At 42.7% G+C, this 21,797-nt stretch overlaps 1 protein-coding gene and 1 long non-coding RNA gene across 5 annotated transcripts in view; both read left to right on the forward strand.

The window, feature by feature from the left end:
• The first annotated feature begins 80 nt into the window (after positions 1–80).
• The window catches only part of LOC111072715, a 44,529-nt gene continuing 22,812 nt past the window's right edge, over positions 81–21,797 (forward strand). Inside the window, exons 1-2 of one of the 4 annotated variants that reach the window (XR_005968137.1) lie at positions 81–1,225; positions 21,431–21,466. This is a non-coding gene — a long non-coding RNA (uncharacterized LOC111072715). Of the gene's footprint in view, positions 1,226–5,482; positions 5,993–11,129; positions 11,214–16,846; positions 16,920–21,430; positions 21,467–21,797 lie in introns of those variants that run through there. The other 3 variants (XR_005968136.1, XR_005968138.1, XR_005968139.1) reach the window with 3 other exon arrangements.
• LOC111072710 (gamma-tubulin complex component 2 homolog) lies at positions 7,377–9,844 on the forward strand. Its single transcript, XM_022364723.2, has one exon. It carries the CDS (start codon positions 7,389–7,391, stop codon positions 9,792–9,794), a length of 2,406 nt encoding a protein of 801 aa, XP_022220415.2. The 5' UTR covers positions 7,377–7,388; the 3' UTR covers positions 9,795–9,844.

The raw sequence follows: 21,797 nt of genomic DNA on the forward strand, positions 1-21,797 counted from the left end.
TTTGTAAAATTTTTTTGTCTGTGTAAAAACTCCAATTGCGATATAAAAAAAAAAGGAAAAACCTAAATGTAGCAGCGAAGGATAAATTAAAAATTCGAAAATTTAAATGTAAAACTAAATGCGATATAATTTTAAAAAATTACAAAAAAGAAAACTTAATGTTCTCACAGATATACGACCCAAAACACACACACACTCACACACCGAAACACATCCAAAAACACTCACACACGAAAGTATCTATTACCCGCAAAAAGTATCTATCAAAGCGAAAAAAAACTATTTATTACCGAAAGATAGAGAGAAGATCGAGATAGAGAGAGAGAGAGAGAGAGAGAGAAGCCCGCAAAATACGAAAATACATGTATTAATTTTTTTATCATTACAAAACATAAAAGCAAAAACAAAACGTATATTGTATCTAATGTTAAGTTTTTTTATTGCGTAAAGCAACAAATAATTGTGAGAAATTTGTAACCAAAACAAAAAACCAACAAAAAACAAAAAAAGCAAAAACATTTTGTGCAAAAAAAAATCAACATTCAACACGTACAGAGAGAAAAACAAAGGCAAAAAAAATTACAAAAAAATAAAGCATATAATTTTTCCTGCGCTAGCGGAAAATAATTGTGGAAAAAATTAAAACAAAACGGCTTTCTTTTCTACAACAAGCGATGGGCTGGAGGGGCAGTGGCACCATCGGGGCAGAGCTCAGCTCAGCTGTGTTGAGCGGGGGCGGTGGCGGGGGATTGTAGCGGGTGCAACTTTCTTTCAGCAGCCGCAGTGCAACGCAACCAGTGAAAATCGGCAACGTTGCTTTCCCGCACAACCCGTTACGTCCGCCCGTCCACGGCCATGGCAACTTTGTTGCGCTGGGTGCTGGCTGCTGGCTGCAACAATCGCTGGGCCGCGATCTGCAGGGGGAAGACAATTGGGCAACCAGTTTGGGCTAGGCCCACAACAACCCGTTGTTTCCCGGGGGTACATACACTACAATACGTATACGTACGAGTACTCTGAACTTGGCTGAAGTGCGGCAACGTTGCAGCAGCAGCCCGAAAACAGGCTGAGGTGCCTCGCAAAGAGGAAGCAAAAGGTGAAGTGGAGTGGAGGGATCGTCGAGAAGAGGGTTGCCCAGTGATTCGCCACAAAAGATCTGTATACTGAAAGCTGGATTTGCGTTGACTTGCCATGGACAAGGAAGAACTAAAGGAGCTATGGCGGGGTAAGTGTACATATTCCTATTTACATATTTCTTAGCTTAGCTTAGCCACAAATGTGCGTTCTATTAGGGTGTTTCCTTAGCGGTCTAGACTCTAGAGTTTGAAAAGGGAGACCAATAACATTATGAGCTCTATGGAGCTGTATTTTTTGTGGTTTCGAAATTATTCATTCTATTTATATATTTAATATTGTGACAATCTGCCGTACGCTACACGAGCCGTTCACATAGTGCGACCTATTAGCTCGAGTTCAAGGATTTAGATTTACACTTCGCTGACGTCTGCTTCCACACCATATAGAAAACAGCCAGTGAATATTCCATATCTTGAAAACTCTCTATTAAGTTCCGTTAAAGGCTCGCCACCATTTCCATCAATCTGTACAAAATGTAAGCGGATAGACAACAATTTAGATTGTGCTATTTAATGTTTAAATGACAATCTATCCATCCCCAATTGTAATCGTTTCAAGGTTACCCTCACAGCGAAAGCCATCAACCATTTGAGCGCATAACCCATGCTGTCTGGGGGGCAACTACAGACCTCAAGCACTTTCGGGACGGCAATCGTCATATTCCGTCATGTCCAAGAATAGACAGCGGAGAAAGGGTGCAAGTGAACTTAAAAATCGTTGACAGAACACACATTTGAATAGTTCGAGTATATGCGAGTACGAGTACGAGTACGAGTGCGACTGGCCACAGTATCTGTGGCTGTGCGGAATCTTGTTTGGTCGGAGACCGGACCGCACTATGGGGACAATCAGATCCAATTAGATGCGAAAATAGAATTCAATTGTCACGTCATAAAAGATTTAATTAAATCAATTTCACGTCACAATCGTTTTGCATATTTTTGGGGACATTTCGTTTTATTTTCATTTTTCATTTTTATGCTGTTCTTTTTTCCGTCTCGTTTTGTTTTTGCTCTACTCACTCTTTTATTTTTATACGTATTTTGAACTTTTTGTTATTTTGTAATTTTGTGTCGCATTCAAGGCGATTTGATGATGTTGATGATGATGATGATGATGCCTCTGACGCGTCTGTCGCAGATAATTTCCTTGACTTTGTAGTTTATAGATGTTTTCATTAATATTTTAGAGCAAAGAGTGTGTAGAGGGGTAGAGAGAGGGTGAGAGAGAGTGTGGCGAGGTGTCGGGGAAGTGATCACGTAGATCTGTATGGTATATCTGATGTATAGTTTCGCATCAACGAAAACACGTTTCGGTTATGAGCCACACGCGTCTTCCGTTCGTTCGCCCAGATGTAGCCGATGCGTATTTTCCCATAGTTTTTCCATAGAGCACCCGCAACACACCACCCCCCCAAACCCATTCAAAACCGAAACAGAACTCCGGCGGGAACATCTGCACGGTATTCCCCAGTAGACTCCGATGCCAGACTTCGGTATTTCGAGCCGCAACAGAGTCTTACCAAATATTTGCAATATTATTTAACCTGTTGTTTGCTCCCCCCCACCTTATTACCATTCCCATTTCCATTAGCATTCAGGCATTGTTTTGCTTTCTATTTCTATTTATTGCTCTTTCCCTGTTTTCCTTGCGCGTTCCATTAGAAGACAAATACTATACCGAATAAATAGATTGGGTGTGTCATTTCTGTCAACAATTTGCTGCATATTCTCAAATGCGGAATTTCTGTTATTGAGGAACAGAAAAATATACATTCAGATATTAAGAGAACGAAACGGAACGGCAAAAACAACGCTAGAAAAAGTTTTAATATTTTTTTTTTTTTGGCAAATATTGTGTCAAGTTCTCTAGTCTTTATTTTTCATAGAATCCCTGCTCTACTCAGACGTTCTTCGCTGACAGTTGTCGAGCCAATTAATTTCAGTTCTTGGGTATTTCTGCCCATGGAAAGTCTCCAGCTCATCGGCACGTGTGGGGGTCCAAACGCAAAGTAAAGCCCTTCCCCATATACAGATCTCCATATAATCGTTTTTTTGCGCAGCCAATCTCTTGGCCTCTTGTCACTTGGCTGGCTGTTTTTTTTTTTTGGGTTTGTTTTGTTTTTGTCGTGGGTGGGGGACCTGTTTTGGATGTTCTAATTTGCGTTCGGGGCACGTGGCAGTGGCAGCAGCGCCTGAACAACACTCAAAATATTTTGAAGGCAAGCAGAAAATTTTCACAATTAATTTCCACACAGCTCCAGGGGGGGAAGAAAAAGCGAAAATTGAAAAATGTTTTCCCAGAAAGTGACATCTCATGTTGGATATATGTACATTTAATGTGTTCGCGTGTTTGCTGATACTCTTGATTTTGTTCTGGCATAGTTAAGCCAACTACAGCAGAAGTGAACTTTTTGGAATCATCATTCATTCCATCCATTTTTTGTTTATTCCTTTTTTAATCGTATAGAAATTAACCCGAAAAAAAAACTTTTGCCAACCTGACAAAGAAGCGCGAGCGCGCTTCATCCATCTTCTGCCTACAGCCTGCTCCCCCATATTATAATGCCATCAGAGTCCCATTGTGGTTGATTGTTCCCTGCTGTTGCTCGGCCTGCCACTCAAAGTGTCATTATTCCCACAGTAAAAACTTGACCCGCACCCCACCCCCCAACCACTGAGAGAATACTCAATTGTCATGTTTCTTGACAATTTGTCTATGGGTAATCACAGCAACCAATTCATAGCATTCATAGGGCCCATTCGTCCATGCATCCATGCATCTATCTATGTATCTATCTATCTTTGTATGAGTTCTTTGACAGTTTCTATGACCTTCAAATCTTTTCAATTCGGTTCGCCCTCTTCTCTGCACCACTGCGAGATTCTTTTTGAGGGTAGGGTACGGACTCTGACTCTGCCTCTGTCTCTGCCTCTGGCTGTGCCTCTGGCCCTCCTTCTCTATCTTTTGTTGTAAGCAAACCACAAATAGATCGTACAATATATTATTTCGATTGGACATGGTCTTTCACCCTGCCCCCACCCAACCCTCCTTTCTCCTGCTTTCTATTTCTCTGTTTCTCTATCTCCGCCGATGGCATCTCTCAGCTCTGTCGTTCCCTCGACCATCCCAAGTTGTTAGAGAATGTTTTGAGGAGGAAATCTTTTGGTTTGAGTTCAATGAGCAACTTGTTCTCACCCCCAGATATGTACATACATATGTACTTGTCTATGGATGTACCTAGGTACGTGTGCATGAACAGTGAATGCCTGGCAATTGATATTAGAAATTCTTAGTTATTAGAAACAAGGAATGCCACATATGTAATTTGATGTGGATGTAATTACAGCCCACAGTTGCTAGGCGGAACTGTTTTATGCTTATCTGTAACGTATCTCTGGGCATTAATTGTAGCTTATGCTTATCTGGATGTACGTTTGATGTACACATTCAGACCGAGTACATTCGGTCTGGGGGGTAGCGAACCCCCACCCCCAAAAGAAACCCTTTAGACTTTCACCTTTTACCTTTGCCAAATAACCTTGAAACCCGTCGCATTTCTAAGTATCGAGCGTCCACTGTATCTCTGTGTGTGCGATTGCATTACGAATTTTTTGTTTTTCAACTTGACGTCTCTTTCGTTGGCTCTGTGGGGCTGGTGCTGGGGCTGTGGCTGTGGCTGCTGTTGTTGTATTTGCCCTATGTATCTGTATCTCTGACTCAATTGTTGGTATCGCGCTGTAGATTTGGTTGTTTTTGTTTCAACGAAAAGAAAAAAAAAAAAAAACAAAACTGATAAGCAACACTCTGCCATTGTGGCTGCCGCCTCTGTTGGTTGTTGGTGTGGTTGTTGGTGTGGTGTTGTCGGTGTTACCAACGGAGCCAACCCAAGCAGGCCAAGCCATCGACTGTGACAAACAAATGACGAGACGTTGTTGGATGGCGTAGACGGAGACGGCAACGAAACGAAAGCGGAAATGCGAAACTGAACAACTGAACAACAGGCGAAGGCAAAAACGAAAAAGGAAAAATAAAAAAATAAATGTCAACAGTAATTGTAGCAGACCCAAGGTTTTCACAATATGAATGATAGCTACACCTAATACATACATACATACATATGTACATCATACGTACATACGTACATGTATGTATGTATGTTTGTTTGTTTGTGCACTTTCCCATTTTTACCTGGCGTGGCAACAATGCGACGAATATAACAAAAGAAGCAGCAGCGGACGAGCAGCGCAGCGACTGCAGCAACAATCCATAGCATTTCCATTTTTTGTTGTTGCCATTTTTCGACAATGCATGGTACAACAAATTTTGATGTAAATGTTGTTGCTGTGGTTGGTTGCCCTGAAACTCAAAGCTGGCTGCTATGAAAATTGAGCTGCGCGGACTGCAGCCGAAAGAACAGGCGATGCAGCCAGCTGGAGCGGCGACAGAGCAGATAGCGGCCTGCCATCTCTGAGCACAAAGATAAATGCTGTGAAACTCAAAAGGCAGAGGCTACGAAGCTTCAAGTACAAAACAACGAAAGCAAGAAAATAGAGAGAAAGGTTTCGTAAACCGAAGCAACAACAAGAGTTACACCTACAACAACAACTAATATAGTTACAACAACAACACGATCAACAATACAAATTACACCAAAAACTACAACAGGAACAGCAGCAGCAACAACAAGAACAAACAGCGTCCGTGTACTTAAATCAAACAACAAAAGAAAAAGGAAAGAAAACCAGAAACAGCCAAGTGCAAAAACAAAAACAAAAGCAAAAAACGTGTGACTCATCGACAAGTCGGTGCATGTTCCATGTTCCGAGCATAGAGTGTCGGCTCGAATAACAGGGTACGTATCAGAGTGTGTGTGCGTGTGTGTGTGTGTGTTAGTTGCTAGGGGCTCGATTCAGAGCAGCAACAGAGGAGCAACAGAGCAGCAGCAGCAACGACAATGGGCCTCGTGAACATAAAGCAACAACATGAACAATGGGCCACATGTGCAGAAATTGTTTAGCATAGAAACAAAAGATAAACCATGAAGCAAGTGTAGCACAAAAGGAGAAGGTAATAACAGTAGAGAGCCAACATGAGGAGAGGGAGAGGGCGCGGGCGAGTGCGAGGGAGATGGAGGGACAGATAAGCGGGATGATGGTGTGTGTGGAGGGAGGACAAGAGGCAAAGTCATCGGGAATACTCCGGTGATTATCAGATTAGAGCCAGAGAAATATCCGTAATCCCCTTTAGAGGCCATTCGAGCGTTGGGTTGGCTAAATAAACTAATTTCGAGGGAAACAGTACGAAAATGTATCCGAGAGATACATATGAATGGGCTTGAAGTGGCCCACAGGCCACAGGCCACAGGCAGTTATTATGCGAATATTCAGGCAATAAAAAATGTAACAAATCTGGCGAGTATTATAGGTAGCCAGCCAGAGCCAGAGCTATAGCCACAGCCAGAGCTAAAGATACAAGATACTAGATACGAGATATGTATGCACTCAAGTACATGCCCGAGGGCCTAAGGGGGCCAAGAGCTCAACGCTAATTAAATAATAGTACGGCATTTGTTGTTCTGTGCTTTTGCTGTTGTTGTTGTTGTTGCTGTTTGCTGTTTCTGTTGTGTACCTGCGAGATACGCTTTTATCTGGCGGCACAAAAGAAATGCTCAAATTAAATGCGAATTTATAGTACGACTATTCCAGCTTCATCTCGTGCTGTGTTTGTCTTTTTTTTTTGTTCCTAGCTGGCAGATTTCTGCTTCCATATATGGCAGAAAATCTCAACAGTCGTGAAAGCTGAAAAAAAAAGAAAAATTAACACGGAGCGCACAATGATAATTCCCAGTTTTTGTTGTGTGCAGCAAACGGGGAATGGAATATCTATTTCTGTGGCTGCGATAAGTCGCATCTAAATATATTCTTAGTCATATTTGGAAAAATGGAGGATTTATACTGTGCGAGCTGTGTAATTAATTATTTACACACAAGAACAAATATTGAAAAGAGAGAGATAGTGCAGCCAGCCGCCAACGAACCCGTGTCAGTGCCGGTCCGGTCCCTGGCACGGGGATTGTCTCTGAACAGGTTCCTTTGTGTGTGGATACTCGTTGTGTATCCATTGGCTCTGTCATATGGCCATTGGCCATAAGTACGTATAAAAACATTTAAATAGGGTTTCCACCCAACCAGAAACAAAGCTATGCATCTAAATAGGGCTGCCACCCATCCATCCAAATACGAAGCTACATGTTCTGTCAATATATTTCTTGTCAATTTGACACTTTGGTTTCTATTTGTACTACATTCCGCATTGTCGAAACGCGTAAAATTATGTCTGAAAAGAAGGGCAACAGCAGTGACGGATCTGAAACGGCTACAGATCCTGGTCCATTGCTCTCCACAAAGGAAATATTGGCAAGATGCAGACAGCTGCTGGCGATTAAGGAGCAGCAGGCAAGCACCGAATTGAAGGAGATCAAAGAGCGTTTGTTGATGGCCATTTCGAACCCATCGCTGACCCACTTTCATTCGCTGGCAAGCTTCGAAGATAGCTCCATTGCCTCACGCTCACGCTCCGGCAGCAGCTCGAGCCGTTTGTCTTTGACATCGACATCGACATCGACAAACTCGCCGGACTATCGCACACACATGCTCTGGGACTACGAAAAGGTGCCACAAGATGGTGGCAAGGTGCAGCCGCAGCTGGGGGCTCTGCCAGCGGATATACAGCAGAGATACATACTGAAAGATGTGCTCCACTGTCTGGTGGGTATGCGAGGCACCTACATACTGCCCCAGTCGCCAGATACGAACAGTTTGGGCAATGGCGATGGTGAGACTTCGTTTACCATCAACTGCCAGCTGGACAGAAGCATGAGGGAGGTGGTGCAGAACATCCTGCCCCTGGCCACGTACTTCATGGGCATACAGAGGATGATGGCGGCCAGCGATGGCCACGGCCAAGTGCTCAACGCTCTGAATTACGCTCTGCAGGATCTGACCAGAGATTTCTACAAGCTGATCTCGCAGGCGGACGAGGAGTTGCAGCGGCAGCAGATGACCGTGCTGCTGCTTCAGTACTACCTGCAGCCAACAATGTGGGTGATGGAGGAGATCTGGAAGGTGCTGCGTGATATCCAACTGGGCAAGTGCCGGGGCGCCGCTGTGCTGGACCTGCTATACGGCCGTATAGGGCTGCTGGAGGGCAACGAAGCGGCCCAGCAGCTGATGACCAAGCTGACGAATGCCGCAGCCGTGCCGTATATGCGCAAGCTGCAGCTGTGGATCCACACGGGCCAGCTGGTGGACCACACCAAGGAGTTCCTGGTGCAGGACAACGGTGCAGGACGCCAGTACACGGAGACCGGTCGCTACGCGGACGACTATTGGGAGAAACGCTACACCGTGCGCCCCAGTCGGGTGCCCACATTCCTGACGCGGTACACGGACAAGATTCTGAACACCGGCAAATACCTGAACGTGATCCGGCAGTGCGGCAAGGCGACGCTGCCCATCCAACAGATGAATCTGGAGGAGCAACTGGCACCGACCAGCGGCGGGCGGATCGAGAAGGTGATCAACGAGGCCTACCACTTTGCAGCCGGCATGCTCCTGGACGTGCTGCTGAAGGGGCACGACCTGATGGGGCATCTGCAGTCCGTAAAGAACTATCTGCTGCTGGGCCAGGGCGACTTCATTACACAGTTCATGGACGCCTGCGAGACCGAGTTGTCCAAGCCGGTGGATGACGTGCAGCCCATGATCCTGGAGAATCTGCTCGGCCTCACCCTGCGGTTCTCCTTGGCCCGTCAGGATCCCTACAGCGACTATGTGCACTGCGACCTGCTCACCTATGACCTGGTCACGCAGCTGTCGAAGATCATGGGCCGTCAGGAGGAGGAGGAGTACGGCCAGTCGCAGACGCGCCGCGAGGATCTCAGCGGCATCGAGTGCTTCTCCTTCTCCTACGAGACCAAGTGGCCCTGTTCGATTGTGATCAACCAACTGGCCATCTCCAAGTACCAGATGCTCTTCCGGCAGCTCTTCTTCTGCAAGCACGCCGAGCGACAGATGTGCAAGATCTGGAAGCTGAACGACATGCCAAAGGATCGGCCGTGGCGCGAGTACGCGGAGCTGCACCGATCGCTGTGCACCCTGCGGCAGCGTATGATGAACGCCATACAGAACATCGAGTACTACATGATATACGAGGTAATTGTGCCCAATTGGCATCTCTTCAACGAGCGCTTGAAGACGGTGAAGAACGTGGAGCTGGTGCTCAAGCACCATCAGGACTTTCTCGATGGCTGCCTCAAGAGCTGCGTCATGACCGAATCCTCGCACCTGAGTCGCGCCATCTTCAAGCTGTGCAAGATCTGCATCGATTTCTGTGACTACATCCAGCTGGAGAGCTTGTTGCAGCCATCGGAGAGTTTTGCGGAGCGTGTGAACTACTTTGATTGGGAATTCCAGGATCTGCTGGTATCGTTCCTGCATCAAATCAAAACATCGGCCTGGAAGAACCGCAATAGCTTTATAAATCTGGTGCATCGCATTAACTTCAATGGCTTCTACACCGATCAAATGGAGAAGCTCAGAAAGCAGCAAGCCACAGAGCAAGACCAAGTCCAAAATCAAGACCAGATTAATTAAATAATTTAATTCCGACTGCTGTTCTTTCTCTGATTGATACAAATGCAAATGCAAATACAAATACAAATGCCAGTCATTTTATTTCTTCTCTGAGTCTCTTCTAAGAAAATGTTTTATCAGCTTAATTGATTTCTGAATGTTCTGCTTCTGTTTCTCATTCACTTTCCATACAATTTTTTTGTTTATTTATTTCATGATCAAGCTTCAGTTTTTTTTTTTTTTTTTATCAATTTCCTTCTCCATATGCCAGTCAGCAAATAATTCTTGGCATTAATTTGCCATTGTTTATTATACAATAATTATTATTATGTATGCCAAAATTTGTTGAAAGTTTCCTTTTTGGACAGCAGAGCCAATGGCACACACCACACAGCTGATTCCATGTTGCACACTTCATAGAACATTTGAAGATCAGGCGACCACATGACGGCAGTGCAGCACAGCGCGTGCACGAGGCGATCCACCCAATGCCAAACCACTGAGCCACGCAACCACAAAATCGGCACACTCATACAGTGTGTGGAGAGGGCGAAAACCACAGCAATGACTTTATTTTAATTCGAAATTCGCCTCGAGTTCTTCTTTTGCTTGGGTTCCATGGGTGAGTTTTCAGTTTTTTTTATTTTAGATTACCATTAGTCATCATCATCATAGCCCCATCGTCATCGTCATCGTCAGCGTCTGTTCAGCTCCGTTCTCATCGCCAGGCAGTTGCATTTTGTTTTTTGTATGTTTTTTGTACATACACTGGAAAAAAAAAAGGGGGTATTTGGATTTTAATAAGCTGTTTGCCATGCACAGAAATCGGTTTCCATTATTTTTGCCAACAGTCGCTTGTTCTCGTGGCTATTTTAGAGTGAATCTAGTCCTGATTGAATCATTCTTTTATTCAGCTTACTTATAGCTTATTAAGCTCTTAAGCTAACTTTGGAAAACTGCAGGCACTACTTGACTTGAACGTAAAACAAATCACAAATAAAACTCCACAGTCTCTGCTGGAAGGTTACTTTATAGCCAGCCCTCTTTTATTTGATTGCACTGTGGAAGGGTATCCAAAGTGTTCCACTGTAGTTTTGGTTTTACTTTTCCATTTCAGCTGTTTGAGTTGTTTTCCTTTTTTTTTTGGTTTTTTTTTTTTTTTGTTGGGTTCTTGGGCTTCAACCTGTTGTCGTTTATTGTACTTGACAGCAGCCATCGAAAGGGCAAGCAAACAAACACACACACACATTTCGCAAAGCTCATTAAGTCTGTTATTTCTTTTTTTTTTCTTTTCTTGTTGTTTGGTTTTCTTTGCAGTTCTCTCTGGCTTCTCCCTGGGCAGCCGCAGCCCCCCAGCCCCCACAGCCCCTGGTACACAGACCGAGGCATGAACTGTGCTAAATTTCGTAATCGAAAGTTGTTTTGATGGCTCGGTTTTCGGTGAGCAGCGCTTAGTCAATGATATTAAGTAATACTTAGATGGATGTGTGTGTGTGTGTGTGTGTGTGTATCTGTGAGCCTGCTGCAGATGTATGGGTGCATTGGATACTTAATGTACTCGAGGCCTCATTTGCATGAGGCCCGTGGTCGACCACTTGGAATTGAAATTATTTTAAGCCCCCCCTCGTCCCCACCCCAAAACAGAGAATAAACATTTTCTCAAAGTTGTTTATGCAAGCTGTATTTTTTGTGTTTGTTGTTGTTGTTGTTGTGTTTTTTGCCATTAGATTAGTCACCAACTGCAAATACTTAATATACTACTTACTTCAAGAGATCTACTTACTATTGAGAGAGCAGCTTAGAGCATCTTGGGGTGGCTCTTTAGAGCTGGAATTTTTACAGGAAATCCTCAAAGAAACTCAAGTGCGGAAATGTCTACTGTGTGAAAAAGCAATGATAAGATAAAGGAAAATTAAATACGGAAGCATTCAGCTAGAGGATCATTTACACAAATAGATAAAAATTGCATTGTAAAAAGAAAAAAATACATATACAAATTAAAAATATAATTCATATTGATTTGAATCAAAGTTAAAGTTCTTAGGCCCTTTTTCTATGGCTGTAGATACTTCTGGAATATTCGAAAATACTATTCAAACGCATGCAGGAATGCCAATAGATGTATCAAGGGAGCATGGGACTTGCCCTTGGATGAATGCAGTTGAATTACAGCTAAATTGAGAAATATATTAGGTATTATTAAGACATATTGGGGTAGTGTAGAGAGTAGAAATTGATATTTATATGGAAATATATCTTCTTTGCGTTGCTGGTTAATCACGTATACGACCTACCCCATGTATACAATATAATGCTAATAAATTATTAACTGTCAGTCTGAGCTAATGATGAGCTATCCCTCTGTCGGATAATAGAGACCAATCAAGTTCCATTATATTCCGTTCTATCCACAATTTTGTATTTAATAACCAACTAAATAATTCTTTAGAACTAAAAACATTGCCATTCAGTAATTAGTTAATTAAAATTAGATGCTGAAGACATCATTTTGATTAGTTCGGACTCCCATAATTCAAATAAAGAAAGTCGAATCATTGTCCAGTAAATGTATATACACTAATGCATATACATATATGTACATATGTATGTACATACATATGTATCGGTGGGCAATGATAATTATTTTTAAAATGCGCCGATGATGTCAGCTCAATTTCAGAATGAATCTTTTGCCTGTTGGCAAAATTAATGCCATGACATGAGACTTTCCACAAAGGCCCGCCCGCCCCACAGCCCCAACGCCCCATTAAAGCACCGATTTGTAATCCAAAAATTGAGCAATACGCGTCCCAGGTCTCCGTTATTCCGTATAGTCACTGTCAGGGCAATCGAAAGTTCGTCAGACGGATGATGCAGCTACTATATCAATTAGCAGGGCAGTTCTTATCAGCTGCGGTTCCGATCGTTGCCATTCGCACACTGGGGCACAGAGAGAGAGAGAGTGTGCCCCGATGTGCACGTACCAAGTCACATGGTTAGTGCACTATATATACGGAACACGCATTGTCTGAAAACTGAATTATCTGGGCAAATAGTACTCGTATTTGCTCAAGCAACAGCACACTGTCTGCTGTGGGTTTGGGGCTGGGGCTGGGAGGAGACCCAAGTCTGTGGTCTGGGCAGGTCTGGGCAAGGCAGGTGTGGTGCACTCGGCACGTGTTATCAATGAATCAGAGGTCTGGATGTGGATACACTTAGCATGCAAAGCGCATGGAGTGTCCACCTTTAGACCCTTCACAGCAAAGCAAACACCCCCCAGACAGCACTAAATAAACTATATAAAATATACCTTTAAATAGAACCCACTCCAGACCTCAGGAACACTCGATTTGAGTGCGATTTTGCTCATTCAGGTTTTGTGGATCGAAAGAAAAACAAACCAACAAACAAACAGCCAGTTTGCAGCGTGGTCTGATGGTCTGATGGCAGTTCTTATCAGGCCAACCCACCGACAGAAATATCTCACTCGGCTCTACTCCAAAAACAGCAAGCCGATTCGATTGTAAACCCTTATCGATGGCCTCTCAGGGTCTCTTCCTCCCAGACGGAACGTCTTTGCCAGAAATTTTGTTTATGCCGAAAATGCGAAAAGAATTCGGTCAACATCGATAGCCAAAGAATTTATTCGTATGAAGAGGAAAATAGAAATTCATTTGAAACCAACTCACTCAACGAGATCCACAAACAAGACACTTGATAGGCAGTCAGACTGTGTGTCCAATCAATCAGCCAGTCCCCCCCCCGGTTCCAATGCCAGAGAAATGTACAAATAATAATATTCAGAGAGCATTATCGAACGGAAGCAGTGTTTGTGATCACTGATCAATGATCACTCAGTGGGAAGCCAGACAAGTGCTGATTCGGGTTGGAGAGATCACTTTCGGTTTACACTTGCTGGGATTCTTTGGTTTCGTCCATTGTGGATCCAGTATATATAGTGGAGAAATGATAAATGGAGGGGCACTTTAAAAACATATAAACAGAATATGAAGCTTAAATATGCGTAGAAAAATTGGATAGCTAGGGCAGCAAGTTAAAGAAAAAGAATGGCTATAAAAGAACATCTGGAGGATGGTGGAAGAGCTGTAAAAAATCTGAAAAATTAAAGGAACAAAGAAGAAGGCACAGAAGAATGTTCAGACCTTAAAGGAATATAAAAACTTTAGATAAGCCCAAGCATACATCAAGAAAATGAAGTAAAAGTACCACTTATACTACAAAAACTATAATGCAATTTCCCACCAGACGAGACGGCCAAGAGCCAAGGCCGGTGGGCAGCCTTGATTCCGTAGATACAAAAGCTACATATACCCCACTTTTATAACGATTTGGTTCACAGATAACAACTGTCCAATTGCTTTCACTTGAGACTACTAGTTTATAGTCTTATTTGGTCAAATAGTGACAGGCCAAAGTCGGCACAGATAAGATAACTGTGGAGGGAGATGTTTTGCTGTCTGGCTGTCTTTTATCATACATATATGGTACAGTGTACACACATACACTCCTAATACATATAGAAGGTCCTGCAATCTCCCGCCCGCCCCCTGGGCAAAAGGCAAGCTCATAATTTTGCAGCTCATTGCCAGTTTCTAACACTGAAACGCCTCAAATGTCAACTTCTTAACCTTCCACGACAACAAATACTCTCGTACTCTGCTCCACCGTACTCGTACTCCGTGTGTATGTTTGGGATGGTTGGATGGATGGTTGTTGTTTTTGTGTCTGGTTCTTGTTGTCATAACTCTCTTACATAACTAATTTGCAAACGCCGCGCCGCGCCGCGCCCCGCCGCTGACACGAACCCCCAATATAAAAATCTCTTATATAGTTAGTCTAGCCCCGACGCGTCTGTTTGTTGGCGCTGTCGCGTACTCGAGAGAACATGAGAGTACTGGGTATTATTTGTACTGTTTGCTGATTTGTTTTTACACCCCACCCACCCGTTAGTTGTTCCACGGGTATATTGTGTATGTGCACCGGACAGGACATGTCTCCATGCTCATTCTCTATTTATGCAAAATAAAATCGTTGCATTTTGATAATTATTTAAGACATAATAAATAAATAAATTGAAGAATTGATCGTTGTTTTTCCCCCTCTTAAGGCCCCTTTTAAGACAATTTCTGCCATAAGTAGTGCCTTCATAGCGAGGTATCATCAAGTCGTAACGTTTAAACCTCATAATTTTTGCTTGTTTTATGATTGTTTTGCCATGGCAAAGGCGCTGACTACGACAACGTTGATGATGTTGATGACTATGGCTGGCGCTGGCTCTGGCTCTGGCTCCGATGTATCTGCTTTTGCTGCTGCCGCTGCTGTTGCTGCTGTTGCAGTTTGCATTACATGAAAATGACCTACAAATAAATTAAGCTCTCAACTTGTTAAATGTCCGTTTTTCATACCCTTGCAGTTCTCGGTATATTCACTAAAGAGCACAGCATACATCAGAGCAGAGGCAAAAAACTACAAAAATTGCAACAGCAAAAATATCTATAAAAAGTGGCTCTGCATTTTTGAATCCTTTAGGAACTTCGAGTTTTGGTTTCCAAAATAATATAAATAATATAACGGTTTATTTTCGATATGGTATTCAATGTTTGTCATGCTCCAGCGTAACGTTTGTTCCCCCCTTTTTGTTTATTCGCTGCTTACTCAGATATTTAATTATGTTTACTTGTTGCTCAACAAAGGGCCAACCCGTCGTATGCGTAACTCCATCCTGGCCCCAAAAGTCGCCTGTCGCCTGCTCTTCTGCTCGCTCTCCTCGGACCAAGGCGAGTGTCGAGGAAAAAGTCAGCGGAGCAAACAATTTGCATTATTAATTTAATTGAAAAACTTGTTAAATTAAATATTTAAATTTCGATGCAGCCAAAGTGGCCTGCAATCGCTGTCGCTGTCGCAGTCGCTGTCGTCGTCGCCGTCTCAGCGCTGAACAATATGGCATATAATATTATTAATATGAATAAATGCAAATTGAGTTACATGTGAGCCGCAGCCACAGAACGCAGCTTGTAGCTGAAGGGGGGCTTGGGGAGCCCCATGTGGGACATTTATAGAACATTGTGGCAATTAATGTGATCTCTCGTAGCCGCCGACTGTGGGCCGTGCAGCCCGTTTATGTGGCACACGCGGCACACGAAGCTGCAGTGACTGACTTCAAGGGGAACGGGTTCAGGATTATCGTCAGTGGATCGCTTAATGTATATTGATTACCGTTTAAAGGGGGGGAGAGATGAAAACAATGCAGGGTATCATTTTGGAGACTTTTTTCCATGTTTTTTGTAATTTAATTTTATTTAATTTATTATTTCATTATTAATTTAAATTTGAACTGGGAGGTATCCTCTAAAGATCTCTCTTTATTAGTAAATATTTCGTTTTTGTTCTCTACACACTTTGTTTGGTTTGGCTGCTGCTTCGCCCTGATAGTTCACAACTTAATCATGATCCAAATGATCAATCAATTGCACCCCCAGACTGATGGCCACACCCTGCGATCCGCTAGACTCTAGATGCCTCCTCAAGTAAATTAAGCAATTTACAAGCAGCCCCAGTCCCAGTACCAGCCACAGCCTCAACCCCAGCCCAGCCTCAGCTGCAGCCTCGGCCTGTCCAATGGACCCCTAATGCGAATCGATCCCGACACACGGTCTGCTGCTCAATGCCTTCCCAGTTTACTATTTCAGAATTCAGATCTCAAATGTGCTGCTGGCTGCTGCTGTTGTTGTTGTTGTTGTTGTTGTGGCATTTTAGAATCGTACTTTACGATCCAGACGGCTAGACGTTCGATAGATCTAACTCAAACGTAACGAATCGCAACAGGAACAGGCCCAACCAGACGAGACGTGTGAATTTCAATAGTTTGCGATAATTCAAAGGTGTTAGAGGGGCGGGGAGCTAGCTGGTGTGCGGGTTACGCACAGATCGGGACGGGACGGTATCTCTGAGTCGCTGTCTAGGGCAGGCCCCAGGCCACTGAATGGGTTTATTCTCGCACTCGCACCTCGCACTCGCTCTCGCACTCGCAGGTATTCATCAGTATTCAGATGTGTGCCTGGTCGCCTCGAGGGTCGGGTAAATATTTGCAATTGACTTTACGATTTTTACTATTTGTTGACAGACGTAATCAATAAAAATTTTTAAATACCCACACAGCCACAGACACACACACACAAAGACACAGCCACACTCTGCTCTGTCAGACGACACTTGGACATAACACGAGCAGCATGTAGTTCGAGTATCTGAAATAGACTCACACAATTATAGATTGTAGAATGCAACTTCAGAATACTACGGACCAGAACCAGCACCAGCACCAGACCCCAGACAGACACAACAACAGCCACAAATTTGAATATTTATGAGTTGTCGTCGTGCAATGAATGGCTTCAAGTCGTTCCTTTTCTTTTTTTACTCATATTTGTTTTTTTTTTTTTTTTTTTTTTGTTTTTTTTTTTGATTGTTTAGGTTTGTGGGGTGTTCTTGTTTTGTTATTTATCCAATTTTCGAGCCAGACACAATTTATAGTTTTATTTTATGCAAAACATTTGCTGTCGTTTCATTTTCAATTTTCGATTGTGGGTGAAGCCTCTGGCTGTGGCATGCGATACCCTCTATGAGATGGCTAGGGATGGGGGTATAGAGGATTGATTGATTGATTCAATTGGATTGAATTGTGTGTGAAATGATAGTAAGGAGAGCAGACTATCGGAGCCGACTATCTTTGGGAGTATTTGCACGGGCTACACCTGTTGGTGGTGGTGGGTTAAACGGAGAGAAAAGAAATTCTAAAAGTTATACAAAGATTTAAATCATTTATAAATAAGTTCAAGTACTACCGAATGAATTTAATTTGGCAAATGGAAGCCCAGGGCTAGGCTATCCTTTAAGAGCCTTGGATATGTATTTATGCAAAGCAAAAGAAAAGAAAAGAAAAGTTTTCTGTTCACATTTGTTGATCCCCAAGCATAATCCCTGCCACTTTCCCCCTTTTTCTCTGCTTATAATTGAATTTTTGAATATTCTTAAATCCAATTGGGCAACGGAAAGGAAAGTGTTTTTCCTTTGGGATCTTTCTCTCTGTAACGTCTTGTTGTATTTTTTTTGTGTGTGTTTGTATCTTTCAGAGCAAAGGGTATGCGACATTTATCAGCGCGACTGAAACCGAAACTCGACTTTGATGACTTTTTGTTGTTTATAGTTTTTTGTTTGTAACTTTTTTTTTTGTGAGTTTGTTTTTTTTTTCTTTTTGTTTTGGGGTCTGCCTTAGAATATTTTTTTATTGCGCGTCGGCGAGACCTCCATCTCCGAAACCTGCCCCCCCGCTCCCACCATAGCTCCGGCTGAGAGTCTCTCCGACTACGACATTGTGGGGGCACACCTTTTTCCATTACCCCATGGAACTCATAAGCATCTATCTCTGTGTGTCTGTGTGTGTGCGGGTGGGGTGGGGGGGAAACGAGTCTGTGAGAGTGGTGCCAGGTGTGAGCGGAGTGCGGGGAGGGAGTGTTTGTTTACCCACTCTGTCCCCAAAGGGGTTCTTTCGGGTGGCAGAGGGAGGCCATATTCTTATTCTTTATTTGCATAGCAAATTTTTTTAATTTTTTTTTTTTAGCTTCTTTGCTTGTTGCTCCTCCCTATTCTCCCTCTCCCACTTCTTCTTCGTTTTCTTGTTATTTTTTATGCGTGTTTATTTTTCAGTTTTATGTCTTGGAACTCGCGAAAACGAGAGCGCAAAAATATAAATAAATTCATAAAGAAATATTTTTAAGCGTGTTGTGGGCTTGCCCCGAATACAGGGTATCATTACGTTGCTAAGGGTATTTTGTTTCAAACTCTATTTACATCAATATGAACGAATTGATAATGCTTCTTTGGAATAATGATCCGATGATGATCTGGCTAGATCTGGCTGTTAAATAGGATACCTTAGCCCTACTCTACACCCCCTGGGATAGCCTAGTAGCAATCGTTTATTTAAAATATTTTTTTGCAGCCAATTGATTTGACAAAACAAACCTCAAGGCTTTGCTAGAGTTTTGATTCTCACTCATTATCGAATAATTTCTAAGGGCAGAAGAGCAAAAATACAACAGCTAAGATCATATTTTGTGTGTCTTCCTTGGGTGCTTCTTAAATAAATTTTGTTTAGCCTTTTTCAGCGAGATATTATAATCATTTTCTTGTGAGGAATTTTTTGCTTATGTTCATAGATCTTTAGGAGGTATCTGCTCGGCGGCTTATCCTACTAAACATCTCAAATCTCACTTCTAATATTTGTTGAGGTATGTTGCATGCCTACTACATACTACATGTGCACTTATAATAAGTATGCCCAATCTTGACCTAGACGACGATTCCAGTTGGGCATTATCAATATCGCACGTGCCGCTCCCAAGGGGTAGTCGTTTCAGCGGCTGGATGGGGGTTACTCTTTCCCCATACGAGACCCAACCCACCTTCGGTGGCAACTTTTTCCCAATCGTAATATTTTTAGAAATAATCAAAAATTCAACACGAAATCAATAATAAACGTAGAATTTTCAGGCTTTTCCTTTATTGCTTCCTCCTATAGCGCCCCCCCTCTCCTTCTTCTGTCTCTTTAGCTCACTTTTTTACCGCCCTCTTCTCGCCCTCTCCATTTCTATTTCGCCGATTGCCGTCCCTTGTCAGCTATTATTTATTGCGTTGAAAAGTTTCATTATCAATTTTTTTTTTTTACAATTTACATAAGGCATAAGGTCTGGTCTGGTCTGGTTTGGTCGGGTCTGCTGTGGGGCTCTCTACTCGCCGCTGCTTGCAACTTTGTTGCGGCTTCCAGTTGGACTTTGTGGCTGTGTGGCTGTGTGCTGGTGTTGGTGTTGCTGTTGCTGCTGCTGCCACCAAATGGCAGAAAGCAACACAACGAAACCAGCAACAATGACAGCAAATGGCAGTGTAAAACTTTTTTTTAGTGATAGCCATAGATATTACCAATGGGCACAGTGGTAGCAAAAACAAAAAATATAGCCCAAAAAAAAAGCTGGCAGTAGATTGGAGTTGAAATCTAAAAGGGGCCATGAACACACCTAATTTTGGATTTTATTGGGCTTTTGAATACTCCATAAATGGCAGCTGCAGTCAAGCACTATTTTATGTTCAACGTTCATCGGGTTTATAGTTTTGAGACCAAGCATAATATGTTTTCGAATTTCTCTGATCTGCCAGCAGTCTGCCAGTACTCTGCCTGAAAATCCGTAGTACCATTTTCGGTCTGAGTATTCCAAAGTCCATTTGGTAACTCCAATTTTGTGTCTGCGCCATTGCATTTATCAAATTTTTGTGCTGAAGAAGTTTCTCCATTCCTATGTACACATGTATATCCCTCTATAATATCACACCTTGTATCCGAGGTGTATCCATTTTATCATAAAATATCCTATCCATATATTATGAGCAATTTTCGCACTTATATCACTATCTGGAAGCCATAGGCCCCACTGTGTCTGAAACAAAGTTGGCAGACCACAAAACTGAACAGCAGCAGCGGTGGTAGTGCAGGGCGCGGAGCTGGGGCAGGGGTAGGTTGGGGGTTGGGCGTTGGGGGGAGCCTGTGCAAACAAAACAAATGCCATGAAACATTTTAAAATTCAAATCAACGCGATTTCTGCTGTTTCCTTATTTTATTTTGCACAGTTTTTCGGTGGAAGGAGAGTGGGGGGGGGGGGGCTGGCGTAGTTTTGGCTTTATATTTCTGCCCCCCTACCACCGCACCATTGCCGGTTCCTTCTTTATGATTATTATTTTTATTTTATTTTTTGTTTTTTGTTTTCTTTAATTTCTGGTCACGTATTTGTTTCGTTTCGTTTCATTTTTGGAAACAATATTGTGTGCCATGACAATAATAAGAGTCGTGGACGGGTCGGGACGGATAGGGACGGCTCTGCTCTGTGTTGCATGGAACCTGCCACTGGCACTGGCTCTGGCTCTGGCACTGGCTCTGGCTTTGGGGATGGGTTTTGAGCCGGTACTGGGCCTGGAGACTGTTTTTTGTGGTCGGAAGGGTGGGGGGATCTGAGTTTCTGTAATTTGAGCCAATTACTCGGTGTGTGGGGTGTGGTGAAGCACTGGAGGAGCACTCTGTTGGAGATGGTGCAAGGTGTTGGAGTGTTTAGATGGAGATGGAATGGAGATGTACGAGGACAAAAAAGCCAAAATTGAAATTTATTTTGGCCAACACACACACACACACATACACACACACACACACACGTAGCATGTCAGACATGCACAAACAGGCACGGTTTTGTTTTGCTACACATTTAGCATTTAGCGACCCATTCCGCTCCGTTCAGTTCTGTTTTTGGGCTTTATGATTTGATACCCTAGCGAAGGGTGTTATGATACATGTAGAAATATTGTATAGTAATTTTATAGTCTTTGGTACTAGTAGCAGAGTGGGGGGCAGTGTGGGGGAATTTAGGTGTTCATAATCCAGAGCAGTTTAATGATTTCTTTTTCTTTTATTTTCTGGCACTGTAACTTTAGTACATGTATATAAGAATAATATAATAGTAATACTAGGATATAGAATAGTACGATATAGTACATTTGCAAAATTTAATGAATTTTCCAATGATTTCTTATTACAGATATTTATATTTGCGTAATTTTAAAAAAATGCTTAGGTAAGTGATGAAAAATTGTCATTGTCTTATACCCTCATTAATCTTGGATTGATTAACATTCGAAAATTATTTTGTTTCTCCTTTATTTTGTTAAAAATGTACCAATTATGTCAGAGTTTTTTTTCCTTATCTGATATCTGATAGTTCCCTGGCAAAAAATTTTCTCTTTTGTCGACTTTAAATTATAAATAAATCCTCTCTCTATAAATTGTAAGGGTATTTATTGCATGCTGAACTTTCTAGGGTATTCACGGCTTCGATTCTGATGTGCTGATGTCCTGCCTCTGCCTCTGCTGTTGCTGGCTTTTATGTTTTTATTTCTTTGCACAGT

This window comes from Drosophila obscura, unplaced genomic scaffold (assembly GCF_018151105.1).
Source record: "Drosophila obscura isolate BZ-5 IFL unplaced genomic scaffold, ASM1815110v1 contig_1, whole genome shotgun sequence".
Taxonomy (NCBI): Eukaryota; Metazoa; Arthropoda; class Insecta; order Diptera; family Drosophilidae; genus Drosophila; species Drosophila obscura.